Source organism: Mesocricetus auratus, unplaced genomic scaffold, assembly GCF_017639785.1.
Source record: "Mesocricetus auratus isolate SY011 unplaced genomic scaffold, BCM_Maur_2.0 Super-Scaffold_100008, whole genome shotgun sequence".
NCBI lineage: Eukaryota > Metazoa > Chordata > Mammalia > Rodentia > Cricetidae > Mesocricetus > Mesocricetus auratus.
The window spans coordinates 86,228,193-86,246,688 of NW_024429192.1; the positions used below are offsets into that span (position 1 = coordinate 86,228,193).

The following is an 18,496-nucleotide window of genomic DNA, read 5'->3' on the forward strand; positions in this document are numbered from 1 at the left end:
GGGGAGACAATGCTATAATTCTGTGGACTTCTTAGATTAACCCTTCTGGGGATGGGAAGATGGCTCAGTGGTTAAAAAAAAAAAAGTGCTACTCTTGCGGAAGATCTGAGCTCAGTTCCCAGCACCCACAGACAGCATCTCACAACCATCTTTATTTCCAGCTCCAGGGGATCCAACGCCCTCTTCTGGCCTCGGGGGTGCCTGCACTCACACGCACATACCCATACACAGACACACACAAACACATAATTTGCTTAACTTTTTCTTTACAGAAAAAGACATCCAAAAGTTCTTAAAACTAGTCTCTAGCTCAGCACCTGAAACACATGACTTGGAAGATGGCAGCATCACTGTTCCAAGCCCACCTTCTTGCTGTGTGGCTGCAGCATATCTCAACTCCATATTCACGCCCAGATGTGGAGGTGACTGTGAGTTGCCCAATCTCTCAATGGTGTTAACACACAGACCCACAGCATTGCTGCCCTTCATTATTCGAGCACCCCCACTTCAAGGCTTTCAGACACACTCACCTTCCATGGCCTTCTAATCCCTTTGAAAAAGTCAGGCATCCACATGGGAAGGACAACAGCTTCCCGGAGCAACTTCTTAGCTTCCTCCAGATCTGCTATGTCATCCCTTGGAGAGAACAGTTGCATGCTTGCTTATTCAGGGGACACCTCTGATTTATGGTCAAAGCTAATTACTTTAAATTTGTTTACTTACAAAGTTATTCTTATATTAAGACTGCACTTAATTCTTACTATAAAAAATGACCAGTGAAACCATACTGGGCTATTAATTAGAGCACTTTATGCAGTTGGCAAACATTGTCAGCATGTCAACAACAGATTAACATGTAAAGTTTCCTTTGTTAGAATTTGACAGAACTATTATTACAGACAAAGTCATCATCAAGAGATCGGGGCGAAGGTTCACAGCAACCCACCCTTGTGATGCTTTCTTCTCTACTATAATTCAAGACTCTCACCAGTGAATGCTAGGGTTCCTAGACACAATGTCCCTCTCCAGGGCTTCCACAAGATCCTTATCGTACCCAGCGCCATCAAATTTGGGGATTTCACCATCACTTGCACCATCTTGCATATTTTTCCTTCCCTGGAGTTATGAATAAAAAAGTTATGGTCAGTAACAAAATAACTTCAATTGATATTATTATATAATGTACCTATGTGTACATGTATGTATGTGTATAGGTACATGTACATGTCCATGTCCATGTGTTTATGTGTCTGTGTATGCACAGAGCAGGGACCAGGGATAAAATTCAGAGCCTATGCATGCTGGGCAAGCACTCTAGTACTGAACTACATTTCAAGCCCAGAGTAATCTCTTAAAAAAATATTTCTTATGAAGGGGGTGGTGGTGCATGCCTTTAATTCCAGCACTGGGGAGGCAGAGGCAGATGGATCTCTCTGAGTTCAAGGCCAACTGGTCTACAGAGTGAGTTCTAGGACAGCCATGGATATTACACAGAGAAATCCTGTCTCAAAAAAAATATTTTCTCCTACTATTTAAAATAATATCTTCTGGTTGCTTAGATGCCATCCTACCCTATGTATTCATCAGAAGTAGATCAACTGGTCAAACATATGTGATTGTCCTCACATCTACATTCTCCAGCAATAGCAGCAGATAGAACTTTGCTAACCTTTCCTGGATCAGCAGTCTAGAAAACCCTGCCTCTGACTCACTGAATAAAAAGAATTTGCCTCTCTGCTAGAAGATGGACAACTGATATACAAGAAGAAAATTAATGACTGAGCACTTGACATATGACAGAGCACCCCATAGTATCTCATTTGATGTAACAGCCCAGCACCGCAGACTGCCTTTCCCCTCTCTTATGGATAAGGAAAATGGATTCAGAAAAGCCAAGGAGCTAAAAGCTTCTTGGCCTCTTGACTAGTTAAGTGTAAAGTCTAAGTCAGACTTGACTCGCCAGCAAACACTGGGGCAGAAAACGTCTCCCTAGAGCAACACTGTTCCGTGGCTCTCCCGTCTCACAGCTGACTGAGTTGCTTACCACCTAAGTGCTGTGAATGACAGAGCTGACAGATCCTCAGGCAGTCGGTACAAAGGCTCCTGACAAGATGGCCCTGGGACCTTTCCCTTGCCACTGCTGGTCACCACTCAGGACTCAATGATCTCCTTCAGGACAGCTCTCTGGGCCACATGACAGAATTGCTCATCATGGCAGCACACACTGTTATAGCAGCCAAACCCCTTTCATCTCTCCCGCCTTTTCCTTCTGCTCGCACCTTTCATACTCACTGCCCAGAGAACCTTTTCAGTCATAGCGTTAAGACCTAAGGAAATGTTTGATCTATCCTAAGTTCTTTCACTAATAGTGTGGCTTAAAAAAAGAATTCTAGGCTATGGCTGTGTTCAGACAGTGCTGAGAAGGTAAATGTGGAAATGCTCTGATTTCTCAGCGATTTCAACCACAAGAACAGCTCTAATGAGTAGAGCCACGCCCCTTCCCAGAGCATTGGCCCTTTCTGTCTGATCTAAAAGTGAAAGGCAAAGGGTCATGATGAGGAGACAATAGAACATGATGGACTTCTCAGATTCTACTTCATAGATAAACAGAGAGGCACAGTCAGTACCAAAAGGGAACCAAATGGCTCCTTTGGCAGAAGCTCCTGCTCTCTGAGCCACTAGGTAAACAGCCAAGCAGTGTTCTGGTGACCTGATCACAAAGATTTACTCACTTGGGCAGTATAGCAGTCGTGTTGGGATGAATGCTTAGGACTATCCTTCCAGTTCAAATGGCGTACATTAAAACTGACTCTACTGAAATGAGCAAACCTCTGGCACACTAACACCACAAACAATCTCAACAAACTGAAAACAAGCTCTGCCTCAGATCACATTTTATGACATGGCTAGGTCAAGGCTACAAGCCACACTCAAGCCAACCCCTGGGAACTCTGTGATCATTTTAGAGTAGTCTAGAGAGGAAGCAGCAACAGGTGTCAGCAGAAACCAACCTAGCTGGCTCCTACCAAGCCTTTACAGACCGTTGTAGTTGAGACTTGCCAAATTAAAATTAAGTTCAAGTTTTACTTTCACATGAATGTCCACATGACAGGGAGACTTGACACTCACCAAGGAAATGCCCAGTCTCTGTCTCAAAGAAAAAGGAATTGTGAGATTCTAAGAAAGTAGCTGTGAGAAATTGCTGACCTGAACAAGGGGGAGCTCATGGATCCCAAACTGATGATTGAAAGGACAGCATGGGACTGATCCAGACCCCCTGAATTTGGGTGTCAGTGAGGAGGCCTCAGTAATCTATGGGGCTTGGGGTAGTAGATCAGTATTTATCCCTGGTTTACAAATGGACTTTGGGAGCCCATTCCACATGGAGGGATGCTCTCTCAGCCTGGACACATGGGGGAGGGCCCAGGCCCTGACCCAGATGATATGACTGACTTTGAAGATCCCCCATGGAGGGCCTCACCCTCCCTGGGGAACTAAGTGGGGTTTGGGTGGGGGCGTGAGTGGTTTGGTGGGGGTCAGGGGAGGAGGGGAGGGTGAGGGAGCTGGGATTGACATGTGAAGCAAGCTTATTTCTAATTTAAGTAAAAAATTAAAAAAAAGCAAAGAAAGAAAAAGGAAGTAGCTGTGAGCAGTGTGGTTTCAGGACAGGGGTGAAGGTGCATGGTGCTGCCCTCACTGAGCATCTAGGTGGGTGGGGGAGGGGTAGTCAAGTCATCAATGAGACTAAATGAAGAGGCTGGAAGAATGGGCAGCAGTGAATCTGGCTTTTATAAAAAGAGCATGGACTAGTATAATGTGACCCACCCTACCTGCTACTATAGGGAATAATGCTGGGGTGGAGGAGAGGAACCACAGAGATAAGCCTTTCACTACAGAGGAGGAAAAGGGGGTGGGAGTCACTGAAGGACCTGCCAGTACATCCCCACAGAGAGGACCTCTCCCAGCCAGGACCAAGTCAAATCAAGACGGTGAGGTGAGACAAAGGTAAAAGCTAGTGAAGCCAAATGAAACCATCAGCAAAAATGGGCAACAACTGTCCTTATAGCAAACACAAATTAGAATAGAGGTAGGCAATATAAATACCGTGTGCCAAGTAGGAGCAGCCATTAACTGCACTGCTTTAATGAAATGGACAGTTTTCAAGCAATAAAACTGAGACTATCACTTGGGATGCTGTGACTTATAGGTAACACTAGGCTGGAATGTCACAGGGTGATCTCAGACTCTTAGGTTTGTGCACTCGTCGATAAAATCAGAATTAGCAAGAATGCGACAGGGTGGAGGCTGGCATATAGTGTTCTTCCTTAAAGCCAAACACTTAGCTTCTTATTACTAATTCCTAAATTATTCAAATCAAGACAGTTTCCTTAAGGATCTTTCATGAGTAATGCCTAGTCATTCTATCTGAGGAAATGAGGCTCTAAGTGATGAGTCAAGTTTTTACAGCTTGCAGTCAGTGATTGATACAGCTTGTCCCCAAATGCAAATAGTACTTGCATTTGCATATGTCGCTTCTCACACTGTGGGACTAAATGATTGAGATCACTGTTGAATGAACCATACGGAGGACGGATGACCAGATGATGGACGGTTCACACGTCATGCCCTGTGGAGGAGGAGGCAAGCGAACCTATGCCGCACAAGCTGAGGAGACTGCACCTGAGCAACGCCACCCACCGGCTGCTCTGTCACTGCAGAGGAAGAGCCAGGGCCAGCATAAGGCAACAGGGGAGGTGGGTTTCAGATCAGCACAGGATTTTCTAACAATGGGTCCTGCTGAACAAAGACACCGGCATTCTTGTCAGGCAGTGAATGATGCAGTCACAAGAACGTCCTGACTGAACTGTAGATGGATGTGGTTTGTTCTGTAATGTTGCTTCTCCCATGTTCAACTCACCCTTCTCTGCTGCCTGGCTTCCATGGCCAGAAACAAGTGCAAAGTTTCTTGAACGTTTTATGATTTCTTTCCTTTCTTCCCTCCCTCTTTCTCTTGGTGCTGGAGATCAAACCCACAGCCTTATATATGCTGGATGAGCACTCAGCACAGAACTACATTCTCAGCCTCAATATATCAATTACATATTTTTAATTTTGTGGGGGGGGATTTAAGGAAGCCAGAGACATCAGATCCTCCTGGAGCTGAAGTTACCAAACCCTGGTCCTCTAGGAGAGCAATGAGTTCTTAACCACTGAGTCATCTCAGCCCCATATCTCTTCCATAAAATACAAATCTTTTATAATCTTTCCATGTGATTATTAGTCTCCCACTGTCATGTTAGCTTAGCAATTAGCATCTGCTCTGCTCTCTGTGTCAGTGTCCTGGGAATTTAGCATGTATCCACACACTCATTCTAAAAGAAGTGTGAAGTAGGTATTCTTTCTTCTGTCTCACAGATGAGAAAGCTGAACAATGAAGTCAGTAGCCTGTCTAAGCACGAACAGCAGCCTAGTTTCTCAAGCTGCAGGCCATGTTTGCAGTCACTTGTTCACAGGGCACACTGCTGCACATGGGGTCTCCTCCCAGGCAGCAGCAGAAGCAAACACAGGAAATGTTAGTCAAGCCCCCCAAACTGCAGCCCACCATTATCCTACTGTTTCACAAAGTAAAGCAGACAGATTAATGCAAAATGGCATTTACTGACTTGGATACAGTGCCCTGCACTGTCCTATCAAGATACTAAGATCGTAACAACAAATCCACAGCAAGCTTTATGCTTACCCATATGAATGTCCTTTACATGATATTCATGAGCATGTTTAGTGTGCCAGGCTCAATTCTAGACCCAGAGAATACAGCAATGAAGCAAACAGACAGAGAACTCTGCCCTCATGAGGCCTAGAGGGCACTGTCCACAAGTCAAACATGGAGAAGTATTTAGGGTTAGAACATCAAAGCAGATGTGTCAAGTGGTTGTGTTCACAAGCATCATGAACGGGGGCAGCCAGAAGCAGCACAAGCCATGGCTGAGGGCAGTCAAAGAGGTAGCAGCAGTCAGGCCATCCCAGGCCTACAAACGCTGGGGGAAGGACACTGGCTGTTAATCTAAAGTGGGAAGGCAACGGAAGGTTATCAGCAGAGAACATAATGTGAACTGTCTCCCGTGCTGCTGGGGGCAAACATACCAGGAAGCAATGGCTTCCCTGAGTTCTGTCTTACACTTTCTGTAGTGTACAGAATGGCTAGCATGAGTAGTAGATTTTGAAAAAGGAAAAAAAGTTAAATATGGTTGTTACTAAGATTTCAAATTCAATTTTCAAGAATAATACTCAACTTTATATGGAAAAACAAAAGACCCAGGATAGCCAAAACAACCCTGTACAATAAAAGAACTTCCAGAGGCATCACAATCCCTGACTTCAAGCTCCTTTATAGAGCTATAGTCCTGAAAACAGCTTGGTATTGGCATAAAAATAGACAGGCAGATCAATGGAATCCAATTGAAAACACTGATATTAACCCACACACCTATGAACAGCTGATTTTTTACAAAGAAGCTAAAATGGAAAAAAGAAAGCATCTTCAACAAATGGTGCTGGCAGAACTGGGGACTGACATGTAGAAGACTGCACATAGATCCATGTCTATCGCCATTCACAAAACTTAAATCCAAATGGATCAAAGACCTCAACATAAATCCAGCCATACTGAACCTCTTAGAAGAGAAAGTTGGAAGTACTCTTGAACAAATTGGTACAGGAGACAGTTTCCTGAACATAACACCAGTAGCACAGACACGAGATTGACAATTAATAAATGGGACCTCCTGAAACTGAGAAGCTTCTGCAAGGCAAAGAATACCATCAACAAGACAAAACAGCAGCCCACAGAATAGGAAAAGATATTCAATAACCCCACATCTGACAGAGGGCTGACCTCCAAAATATACAAAGAACTCAAGAAGCTAGTCACCAAAACACCAAATAATCCAATTTAAAAATGGGCTACAGAACTAAATAGAGAATTCTCGATAAAGGAATCTAAAATGGCTGAGAGACACTTAAGAAAGTGCTCAACATCCTTAGCCATTAGGGAAATGCAAATCAAAACAACTCTGGGATACCATCTTACTCCTGTCAGAAAGGCTAAATCAAAAGCACCAATGACAATTTATGCTAGAGAGGATGTGGAGAAAGGGAAACACTTCTCCACTGCTGGTAAAAGTATAAACTCATTTTGGAAATCAGTATGACAGTTCCTCAGGAAAATGGGAATCAGTCTACCACAAGATCCAGCAATTCCACTCTTAGGCATATATCCAAAAGATGCACATTCATACAACAAGAACATCTGTTCACTATGTTCATAGCAGCATTGTTTTAATAGCCAGAACATGGAAGCAACCTAGATGTCCCTCAACTGAAGAATGAATAAAGAAAATGTGGTGCATTTACACAATGGAGTACTACTCAGCGGAAAAAAAAAAACAACGGAATCTTGAAATTTGCAGGCAAATGGATGGAACTAGAAGAAACCATCATGAGTGAGGTAACTGAGTCACAAAAAGACAAACATGGAATGTACTCACTCATATATAGATTTTATACATAGAGCAAAGGATTACCAGCCTACAATCCACACTGCCAGAGAAGCTAAGAAACAGGGAGGACCCTAAGAGAAGAAGGGGACAAGATCTCCTGAGGAAATTGGGAGCATGGGGGGAGGGGAGAGGGAGTTAGGAGAATGAGAAGGGGAGAAGAGGTGGGGAGAGGAGGACATGAGGGAGCAGGAAGAATGAGTCGGGGAAGAACAGAGGAGAGCAAGATAAGAGATACCATAATAGAGGGAGCCATTATAGGTTTAAAGAGAAATCTGGCACTAGGGAAATGTCCAGAGATCTACAAGGATGACACAAACTAATAATCTAAGCAATAGTCGAGAGACTACCTTAAATGCCCTTCCCCAGGAATGAGATTGATGACTACCTTATATGCCATCCTAGAGCCTTCATCCAGTAGCTGATGGAAGCAGAAGCAGACACCCACAGCTAAATACTGAGCTGAACTCCTGGAATTCAGTTGTAGACAGGGAGGAGTGATGAGCAAAGGGGTCAAAACCAGGCTGGAGAAACCCACAGAGGCAGTTGACCTGAACAAGGGGGAGCTCATGGACCCCAGACTGATAGCTGGGAAACGAACATAGTACCAACCCAGAACCCCTGAACGTGGGTGTCAGATAGGAGGCCTGTGCAATCTATGGGGCCTCTGGTAGTGGATCAGTATTTATCCCTAGTACACGAATGGACTTTGGGATCCCATTCCACATAGAGGGATACTCTCTCAACCTAGATACACAGGGGAGGGCCTAGGCCCTGCTCCAAATGATATGACAGACTTTGAAGATCCCCCATGGAAGGCTTCACTCTCCCTGGGGAGCAGAAAGGGGATGGAATAGGGGGTTGTTGGGGACAGGGGAGGAGGGGAGGGAAAGGGAACTGGGATTGACACGTAAAACAAGCTTGTTTCTAATTTAAATTTTTAAAAAGGAAAAAGAAAAAAGATTTCACATTCAATTTTCCTATTTGTAAAATACCACATTTAAACAAGAGCTCACAACCCCTTGAAACTAGGGAAAGTTGGGCTGGAGAGGGCTCAGCAGTTAGAGCACTGGCTGCTCTTCCAGAGGTCCTGAGTTCAATTCCCAGCATCCATATGATGTCTCATAACCATCTGTAATGAGATCTGGTGCCCTCTTCTGGCCTGTAGGCAGACATACTGGCAGAATACTGTATACATAATAAATAAAAATCTTTAAAAAAAAAAAGAAACTAGGAAAACTTTAGCTCAACAAGAATATACAAATTCTAAAATCAAGAGGATGAAGAATTCTTGCTGAGCAAGGCTGAAGACAGAGAGTAAAGGAAAACACAGTGAGGAGACACACCCCTCCCTCATCCTGAGAGCTCATCTCTCACAGACTAAGAGGACAATAAATGGTAAACGAAAACCAATGTAGATTTTAAAAAGGTAGTGCCAACTCCTACATATGTGCAATTCAGCCACAGCTACGGAGATAAAAATGTTGCAAGATAACAAAATGAAAACCCACAGGACTACATATTAGCTGAGAAATGTATGGATGGTTTAATGTCCAAAGGCCAGAATAAGACAGTTCTTAAAACACATGACTGGCCAAAATATAGCTAATACACATATGAAACGGTTTTCAGTCCCCTAAGTAATAAAGTATTTATACAGCGCACCTTCAAGAGATCAACAACGTTGAATGCTGGCAATGGTGTGGAGACCTGCAACTCCCATTCTGCCCATTTCAGTGCAAACTGCTAACACCCAGCTGCAGAACTATTGGATGTGACCTCCCAATGTTTAACTTATACATCACCATTAAACCGCCAGTGTGGACTCACTAAAAATGGATGCATATACACAAAGAAGGAAAAGAAAATCTATCCAAAGTGACACTATTTAGCAGTTCCAGACTAGACAACCCGAAAATCTGCTATCAAGGCAGATTTTTAATTTAATTGAGCATAACAGTAGGTAACTATGAGAATAACAAAGCATGGATGAATCTCACGAGCATACGTTAATCAGAGAAAGAGAAGAATAAGAAAGAAAGAAAAGGTAAAAATAAAAATCCAATTCACGAGAACAGGAAGCTGCAAACAAAATGCTCCTGGCTGGGCATCATAAAACAGAACGCTGGTCACTCTGGGGAAGAGGGGAGTGGCAGAGACTGAGAGAGAGCAGGACCATGGTATCTGTCTTCTGAGGTGCCAGCGTTCTCTCTTGACCTGGGATGAACACATTTATGACAAGAAAGCTAAAAGGGTTACTACAGACACTGTTCCTTTTCGGCTTATGATACAGAATTATTCAACTTCCAAGAATTTCATAAGTCAGTGTGAAACACACTTAATACTAAAAACCAAACCTCACCAACAGCTTCAATTCTATATATATGTTAGAAAAAAAGTAATATTTAAATCTCCTCACTTCCTCATTATCAGTGTCCATGCTCTAAAGGCTTCTTAATTCTATTATGTCTGCATGCTGGAAACACTGCAGAGTAGGGAATTACTATCGCACGTAGACAGGGTTGAGTGAGAAGCTGACCCTGTCATAGAGAAATCAACTATATCACAGAGCTCAGCAAGTGCTGTAAGCTCGGGCTCATTCTGTTGGTGGTGACTGTCTACACTGTTAAAGGTGACAGTAAAAATGTCAATGTGGACTCAACTTAAAAGTATGCCACTGCCGGCTTGGGCTCAGAGAGGTAACACAGACAAAAGCAAGAAGACCTGGATGCGGATGCCCAGCACAGGGAAAAGCTGGGAGTGGCAATGTGCACTTGTCATCCTAGTGAAAGGCAGAGGCAAGATGACCCCAGAGCCTGCTGGTCAGTCAGCCTGGTCAACTAGAGCTTAGAGCCCACACAGAACCCTCTGTAGCAGAGGGTTTCTTTTGGATCACCACCCAGCGCCCAAATGATGGCATGGAGACTTATCATTAGTTATGAATGTTCGGCCTCAGCTTATGTTTATCCTACTAGCTCTTATAACTTAACCTGTTTTGCTTCATCTACATTTTGACTCAGGGCTTTTTACCTTTCTTTCATTCTGTATGTCCTACTCCGTGTGTAGCTGGCATCTGCCTGGCTGGCTTACCCCAAGGGTTTCCCTCTTTTTCTCCCTCTTTGTCCCCGCCCCCAGCCTGTATTCCTCTCCTATCTATTCTCTCTGCCCACCAGCCTCTCCTATCCCTCTACTGCCTAGCTATTGGCAATTCAGCTTCTTTAGGCAGTAGATACTTTAGGCAAACAAAGCAACACATCCTTACTTTTTTTTTTCAAGACAGGGTTTCTCTGTGCAACAGCTCTAGCTGTCATGGAACTTACTCTGTAGATGAGGATGGCCTCAAACTCACAGAGATCTGCCTGCCTTTGCCTCCCAAGCACTGGGATTTAAGGTGTGTGCTACCAATACCCAGCACATCTTTACATTGTTAAACAAATGCAGCATAAGCAAACATAACACATCTTTACATAGTTAAAGTAATAGTCCACACAACCCACTCTCAAAAGATAAAGTGGAGAATGACAAAGACACCTGGTGTCAACCTCTCACCTCCACACACATATGCACGGGTGTTCACATGCATAGGCACACACACCTAGACAAACACACACACACATATGCATATACCATACACACACACATACACATATACCATTTCTGATGTTTTTACATTATAAAAACACAAAAAATGAATATTCTTCCAATATTTGAAAATGATCCTATCTGTCAATGTTGCATAAGTCGTGGGTGAGTGAGTAAAATTCCAAGATGCTTTATTCTTCATGGCTTTACTACCATCTTACTAATGAAAACAACTTATCAACCAGCATTCCTCCATCAACACAGTCACATGTCAAACAGGGACATGAGAGTGGACCAGGATCAATAAAAGCATCCTATGAAGTTCATAAGAAATACTGGACAATTGCTATTTCTAAATTATGAGCATATAGCTACATACCCTTGTATTGGTCATATCTGTAGTGGACTAACATGTGATTGTGTGTGTCCATAAGTTATTGTGAACATATATTTTTCCAGAAAAGTCATTCTTACACACCCATCAGCATCCATGTGAGATGATCATTCATAAAGTAACTCAATTATGACTTATGTACTCTCTTAAGTCACTGCTCATTTGTGCAGTCAGCAGTCAGCAGGCATCAACAGAATGTCCCAGTCTTGTTCCCCACACCTCTTCATTCCTGTGTCTGGAAGCTAACCACGAGAAGGAAAGCTTTCGCCATGGCCGTTTGCTATACATGATGTAATGAGACAAAGCACTTCGGGCTGAATAACTGAGCAGTGAGTTTGGCGAGTGTAGCTTGCCCTCTATTTAGAATCACATGTAGCCAGAATAATGGAATCATGATGGACACTGCTAGTTAACCACAAATTAGTTAAGCCAGCACAGCTATCCTAACACATTTGAGAACTGGCATTTTCTGGCTTAAACTTATTTTTATTATAATATAAAAACACTCCTTCCACTTGCTCATATTTACTTTCAGTATATCCTGTCTAAAGTTTTTTTAAAAAAGCATTTGTTATTTCTACATAACTCTCTGATCCTCAAGTATTGTTAAGACTATAACTCACAGTCAATTAACTCTTGGTGAAAATGACCAGTGTTCCTCTATCTTGTGACTAAAAATACATATCCTTTTAAATAGAATTCAAGTTAATGTAGGGCAACTTACATTTCTCAGCATACATCTATATTGACTATAAGCTTAAATGACAAAATAATAAATTCAAATTTCCATTGGCTACAGTCTGAACACATGGATTCCTCTAAATGTCGCATCAAAACCCAGAATTTTTGTTTATAAAAAGTGTTTTCTTATGAAAGAAAAGCTAATGGAATTTTTTTTAAAGAAACACTTTGACACTGCTCACAACATGCTTTAGAACTCAGGTGCACAGTCATGACCCTCTGAAGCCCAGTCCCACGTATCTTCACGTGTGAACAGGAGGTGGAGCTATGCTGGTAGATGGGACTGAATACACCAGCACACAGCTCCAAAAGGGGCAGAGCAACAGCCACGTTCATGGCACTCGGGGAGGGCACTGTTTCTACTGCTGTGTGTGCTGTTCCGTCACTCAATCCTGCACACAGAGCTAAAAGGCAAATACACTAGCAATCCCTGACCAGACTATTATAAATTCCTTTACCTGCTGAGCCATTTCATGAGCCCAAAATAAATTCCTCTTATCCTCCTTTTTATACCTAGGAAGCTAAGTGTCTGAAATATAGAAGGCTTTCAGAATTCTATACACAAAGTAATAAATCTACTAGATTATAAGAATACACAAACGTGTCTATCACTAATTTTGTTTTGCCTATTTTTGTGGTAGGGTCTCAATTTACTATGTAGACAATACTGGCCTTGAACTCAGAGATCTGCCTGCCTCTGCCTCCCAAGTGCTGGGATTAAAGGTGTGGCCACCACACTGAGCCTAAAATTGGGATCTTGATGGAGAGACAGGTAGGAACCACTACAAAGGAATAAAAAGCAGAGAAACTCTGGTCCCTTTACCTACTCATTACAAGTGAGCTTTAAACAGCTTTGTCATAAAACACCTCATCAGGCCATGAGGCCAGACTACTTACCAAGTAGGAGCTCCTATAGCTAAATGTTTATATACTTACTTAACTAAATATTTTCAAGATAATTACTGTCTTTATCATGGGTAATACAGTCTGATGTTTCTGTTTAATTTTTTCAAGCCTGTTACAACACACCAACCAAATGTTTTAAAAAAGTATGTATAATACCCGTAATGATCCTTCCATCTTCATTTTCAAATCACCTTAGTCTTGGGAACTCGTCTCTACTAAATTTTGCATGGTTATGATAATCACATCAGAGACAACTACACCTTTCAAGCTACCATGACACTTCCATGTTTGTTTTTTTAGTAATACTCCCTTTTGTTTCTGTGGTGACTCATATATCTCTTCTACCTCCTTAACAACCACAGAAATAAGAAAGGCTGATTTTCCAGTGATAGTCTGAGTACTTAGCATGTCAATGACAGGGTAAGACTCAGACAGTCATTCAGAAACACTGCAAATGAAAAGTCATTCATAACCTCCAGGGGAACATGTTTGACATTCGACAACCGTTTTCTGGTTACCTTGTCCTCAGTTTAAGAGTCACACTTAAAACCCAAGATTTATTTAGCTGTGGACTTCTATCCTCAAATCCAATCCATACTTTAATGGTGGAGGGGTTGTCTTCAGACTCCACCCCTCACTCTGAGAGGACTAGAGCTCTCTATACCTCGGTCTTACTCTGAAAAGGGGTGTGGGGCTGTCTCATGAATTATTCATGAATGGTGCCCAGAGCCACCCTATAAGCCACAGCCAGGATTACTCCTAGTCTTCCTTTCCTTTGTGTAACGCTGCTGCAAAGGGTCTGCTTTAACTCATACATCCATACCTGAATGTGTTTGTGTGTGTGTGTGTATTTACTTTATTAAATACTTCTGTACTTGTGTGCACATTTACTGTACTGTTGTAGGACAATCTTTTTGTACACTGTGAAGATGTGTCTCTGCCTAACGCACATTCTGATTGATTTAATAAAGAGCAGAATGGCCAATAGCTAGGCAGGACAGGATAAGCAGGACTCCAGGGAGAGAAATGAAGAGTCTGAGGTGCTCGAATTAAGCCAGCGAGGCTTGGAGTCAGACATACAGAATGGATAAGAGGTAATGAACCATGTGACAGAACACAGATTGATATAAATGGGCTAATTTGAGTTATAAGAGCTAGTCGGGAACAAGCCTAAGCTAAGGTCAAACATTCATAGTTAGTAAGTCTCCATGTCTTTATTTTGGACTGATGGTCCAAAGAAAGTCCAACTACACTTTACTAACTACATCTATGACTGTGTGTGTGTGTGTGTGTGTGTGGTGTGTATTTACTACACCTGGCCTGTGAAATATAAAGAACACTAAGGAACCCTGAAAAGTCAACACCAATTCCAATATCTGCCAAGGCCCTGGGCTGCAAGTGAATGAATTAGAGTCTTGCCTTGTCATCTCTCCCTCTTGCTCTATAGTCCTTGTCCCTGCTTGCAGGTTTGTCACTCTTGGCGATCGGGTGTGCTCGGCCCACGAGTCCTCGGGCTCCTGCTCCCACGTCTTTCCTCAGAGGCCTCACTTCTCGGTTAGGACGTCTGAGCTGAGGTGGAGCTCTGACAAAAGACAGACAGGAAACCAAACACTCATCAAAGACAAGTATGGAGCACCATCTTACTCAAGAAGCTGTCACATTTTCCTAACAGACAGTGGTGACACATACGGAGCCAGAACTCTGCCAAAAGAAACCATTAATCACCAACAGAGGGTAACTCAGCCTGCGTCTGAACTCCATTGACTGCCTTAAATCAAGAGTAGTTAACTTTGAAAAAATTAAGACATTTTCATTAAAGGACAGGATTTAAAACCACTATTTGCATAGTTTAGATCTTTCCTTTTTACACCAAGATGACTTTCTCCACGTATGCTGGAAAAGTCAGCATTTCACAAAGCAAAGGAGAAGTGGCAGGGCTCAGCACTGACATGGTCTTATAAACAATGCATTTATGAGGGAAAATAGCGTCCATGCCTTGTGGGTGTCAAAAGTCATTCTGGGACTCCAGGTGTGATTAATAATTCCAGTGGATGCAATGTCTCACAGCAGCACGTTTTGTCAGTACAACGCAGCTTCCACAGTCCAACACTGAGCCTGGACTCTCAGCATAGCTCAGCGTCTCTGGGGGGGGGGGGGACTCTGGCTTCCATCTCCTTCCTTCTCAAGCCATGCCTCCCTTTGCTCCCTACCTTTCTCCCCCACGCATGGCTACACTGACATCTGTGGCAGTGCAGACCTCTGTGTGCAACTGCTTTTTCCTAGTATTACCACATTTACTGTCCCACCTCTAGGCTCATGGGTTGTATGTGGATTTTAGCTCACTTTCCTGTTCCTAATGCTTTCATTAGCATATGTTAATCATACATGCTAACGAATTTCATTATGACATTTTCACACACGTACATAAAGTAATCACACTCAACCCTCAATTACCCTCTTGCTCTCCACCCACTCCTACCACCCTGTTTCTCTTCCAAACTAGTTCCTCCCCTCCCCCTCCCTCCCTCCTTCCCATCATTCCTCTGTGTGTGTGTGTGTGTGTGTGTGTGTGTGTACGCGCGCGCGCGCGTGTATAAAAGAGTTTCACTACGGTTGTCACAGGAGCACGTGCACCTGACCCATGTTACACCACTGAAAAGGCCTCTCCTTCCCACGTTAACTCAGGGAAGAGTGGGGCCCCACGAGCACCCCCTTCCATGACAGGGTGCCGAAGGGTCAGTCTTGTAAAGATCTTGTGCATGAAATCACAGCTGCTATGAGTTCAAGAGCACAATCCATGCCATGCCTGGAAGTGAGCATTCCACAGTCCTCCACCCTTCCTTCCGACTCTGTTACACTCTTTCCATCTCCTCGTCTGCAATGCACCCTGCAGTCTCGGGGTTTAAATTCACCTACTCACCAGAGTTTCCCTCCTGGTGTGACAAACGGTGGCACAGTAACAGCCAGTTTGACAAGACAGGAAAATGGCTGACGATCCACACACTCGGGGAAAATGGCAAAGTAGTGTGGCAGTTCCACTACAGTCTATGGTCTAACGTACGAAGACCCCAGGTCTCACTCGGTCTCGGGATGGTGGTTCACCTTTGGAAGTTGAGTACTTCAGCAAGTGAGCCTGGCTGATGCAGTGGGTTGATGAGGAAGAGTCCAGCCCTGGGCCATCTCTGCTTCTTGATCCGCTCAGTGCACCACTGCCTCACACTTCCGCCTCCCACACTCCCCCCACTGCCCTTCATTTCATGATGACGTCCCCAGAAAAAAATAAGCCTTTCCCCATCAGAACTCTGTCACGGCAGGGAGAACACTAACCGCTGCATAGAGCATCTTCATATTGTGAGAATCTGCTGAGAATAAATCAGATGCTGAGAGCCGCAGAGCTGTCTGTCGGGCTACTCACACTGATATCTTCATCCTCAGAGTGTAGACTGAACAACCATTTTTAGCATACAGCTAGTGACACCAGGAGAAGACAGAGATAAGCAAACAACAGTGTGACAGGGGTCCACGGAAAAGGAACTGGTCCAGAATCCACAGCAGGATAACCAGAAGACACTTTGGAAGTTGAAGTTTTATCACATTATTGGTTCTAGGGCATTCTTAGTCACTTAAACATTCATTAATGAAATAAAGCGGTGAAGAGACTGGTGAAGAAAAAGACCTAACAATGACAAATTGCTGTTTAGAACACTGCAGCTCTGGGGACCTAGCTCAGTAGCAGACCACTTGCCCAGCATGCACCAAGCCCTGGTTCAACATCTAGCACAGGAAATAAAATAAAAGCTCCAGCCTTTTAGTGTCTCAATGTGATCCTTCTGTTGCTGTTTGGGCTGGGGCAGGCCTGTTTTACTTGCATTTTCTGTTTTGAGGAAGAGAGAGACAGTGGTCGGGTGCAGTCTGCTTTGTGTATTTGTGCATTTGTACATGCAGAAATGTGTTTCCTGCATCAGTCAAGGGCATCAGCAAAGAAAAGAAATCGAGACTATCTCTCCACTCAGCACACATGGAGTTCTCCTATTGTTAGCAGCTACTTATGACTGTCACTGCGGTCCAGCTTTTTAGACACTACTCCAGCATGAGGCCTCTGCTCCCCTTCAGCAAGGCCAGCCCTTACAGCTGCGCGCAGGCTCTCCACAGTTGCTGGCCTTGCCCTGAGACAGTCCTGACTCTCGGCCCGCTACTTAGCAGCTGCTCAGAAATCCTCCCATAGTCCGCTTTGTACACACATCTGGCTTGGTAAGCTATGTCATGAGATTCAGTCTAAGCCAGTTCTCGGGCAGCCTTCCAAGGGCTGCCACTGAGCTTCTCCTGCCACGCGCTATTCCGATGGGCTCACAGAGGCCCTGAATGAAGTGCTCAGCAAGCTATAGGTGGCATTTGTGGGAGCTATGTGTGTGCTCTCCACATCTTCAGTTCCACCTCGCTGCGGCTGGGTATTACATGTGTAACAGACCCTGCCAGTGTCCCAAAGGACACCCTTGATTCTGTTCTGTCTCCTTTGTCCATTGCTGCATCACTGCACAATGGCATGCTTCCCTGTGGGGCTCTGTGACAGCTTCCGGGCTGTGTAAGCAACAAACTCACATGGCTTCTTTTTAAAGAGAGGCTTTAGGGGGGCTGCCCAACACCACAGACCTGGTCCTGACGATCAGACAGAGACTGACACTATACTAGCATGCAGCTTTTCAAACACAGAGAGCAACTAGTCATCAGAACATAACAAATAAACACCAGCCTGGAATTCTGCACTGAACTACTATTTAAGAGCAGCAGGAAGAGAGATGTTCTAAGATACAAACTGACAGCTTACACCAAGAGGGACCTTCACTGTGAGAACCACTCAATACACATCAGCAAGGATGAAAGTGAAGCAGAAAGAGACGAATACGGAACAGAGAGGTGCAAACAGGTGTCTACACACTCCTTCAAGAAATGCTTCTGGAATGCCTACACTGCACCATCTGTTCTTGGTGCAGGAGACACAGCAGCGATCAAGTCCAAGGGCCCAGGTCTTTAGATCACACGACTTGGGGGACATGAACAATAAGCATTATGCAGTCTGGTAGCAGTAAATACAAAGGGATAGTCTAAGGGAAAGACAAGTAGGATGTCAGCCACGGAGAGTCAGGAGGAGCTGCAAACCTGCCCGCACACCCTGCCGTGCCAGGCTGCTCTTCATACTCCCCATGCATCATTCTACTTCATTCTCACAAGCATGGCAGGGGGCAACTGCCACTCTGATCTCAGTTACAGAGGAGGAAATGAGGGCGAAGCTAGCTAGCTTGTCCTTGGGGCCACTGAA

At 44.0% G+C, this 18,496-nt stretch overlaps 1 protein-coding gene across 6 annotated transcripts in view; it reads right to left on the reverse strand.

Moving 5' to 3' along the window:
- Positions 1–18,496, reverse strand: part of Katnal1 (katanin catalytic subunit A1 like 1) — a 60,411-nt gene that overhangs the window by 23,376 nt on the left and 18,539 nt on the right. For all 6 annotated transcript variants that reach the window (XM_040751392.1, XM_013122840.3, XM_013122838.3 and 3 more), the window contains exons 4-6: positions 14,599–14,761; positions 989–1,116; positions 531–636 (exon numbers count right to left, since the gene is read on the reverse strand). In XM_040751392.1, coding sequence (XP_040607326.1) covers positions 531–636; positions 989–1,116; positions 14,599–14,761 — 397 coding nt within the window. The remainder of the gene's footprint in view (positions 1–530; positions 637–988; positions 1,117–14,598; positions 14,762–18,496) is intronic.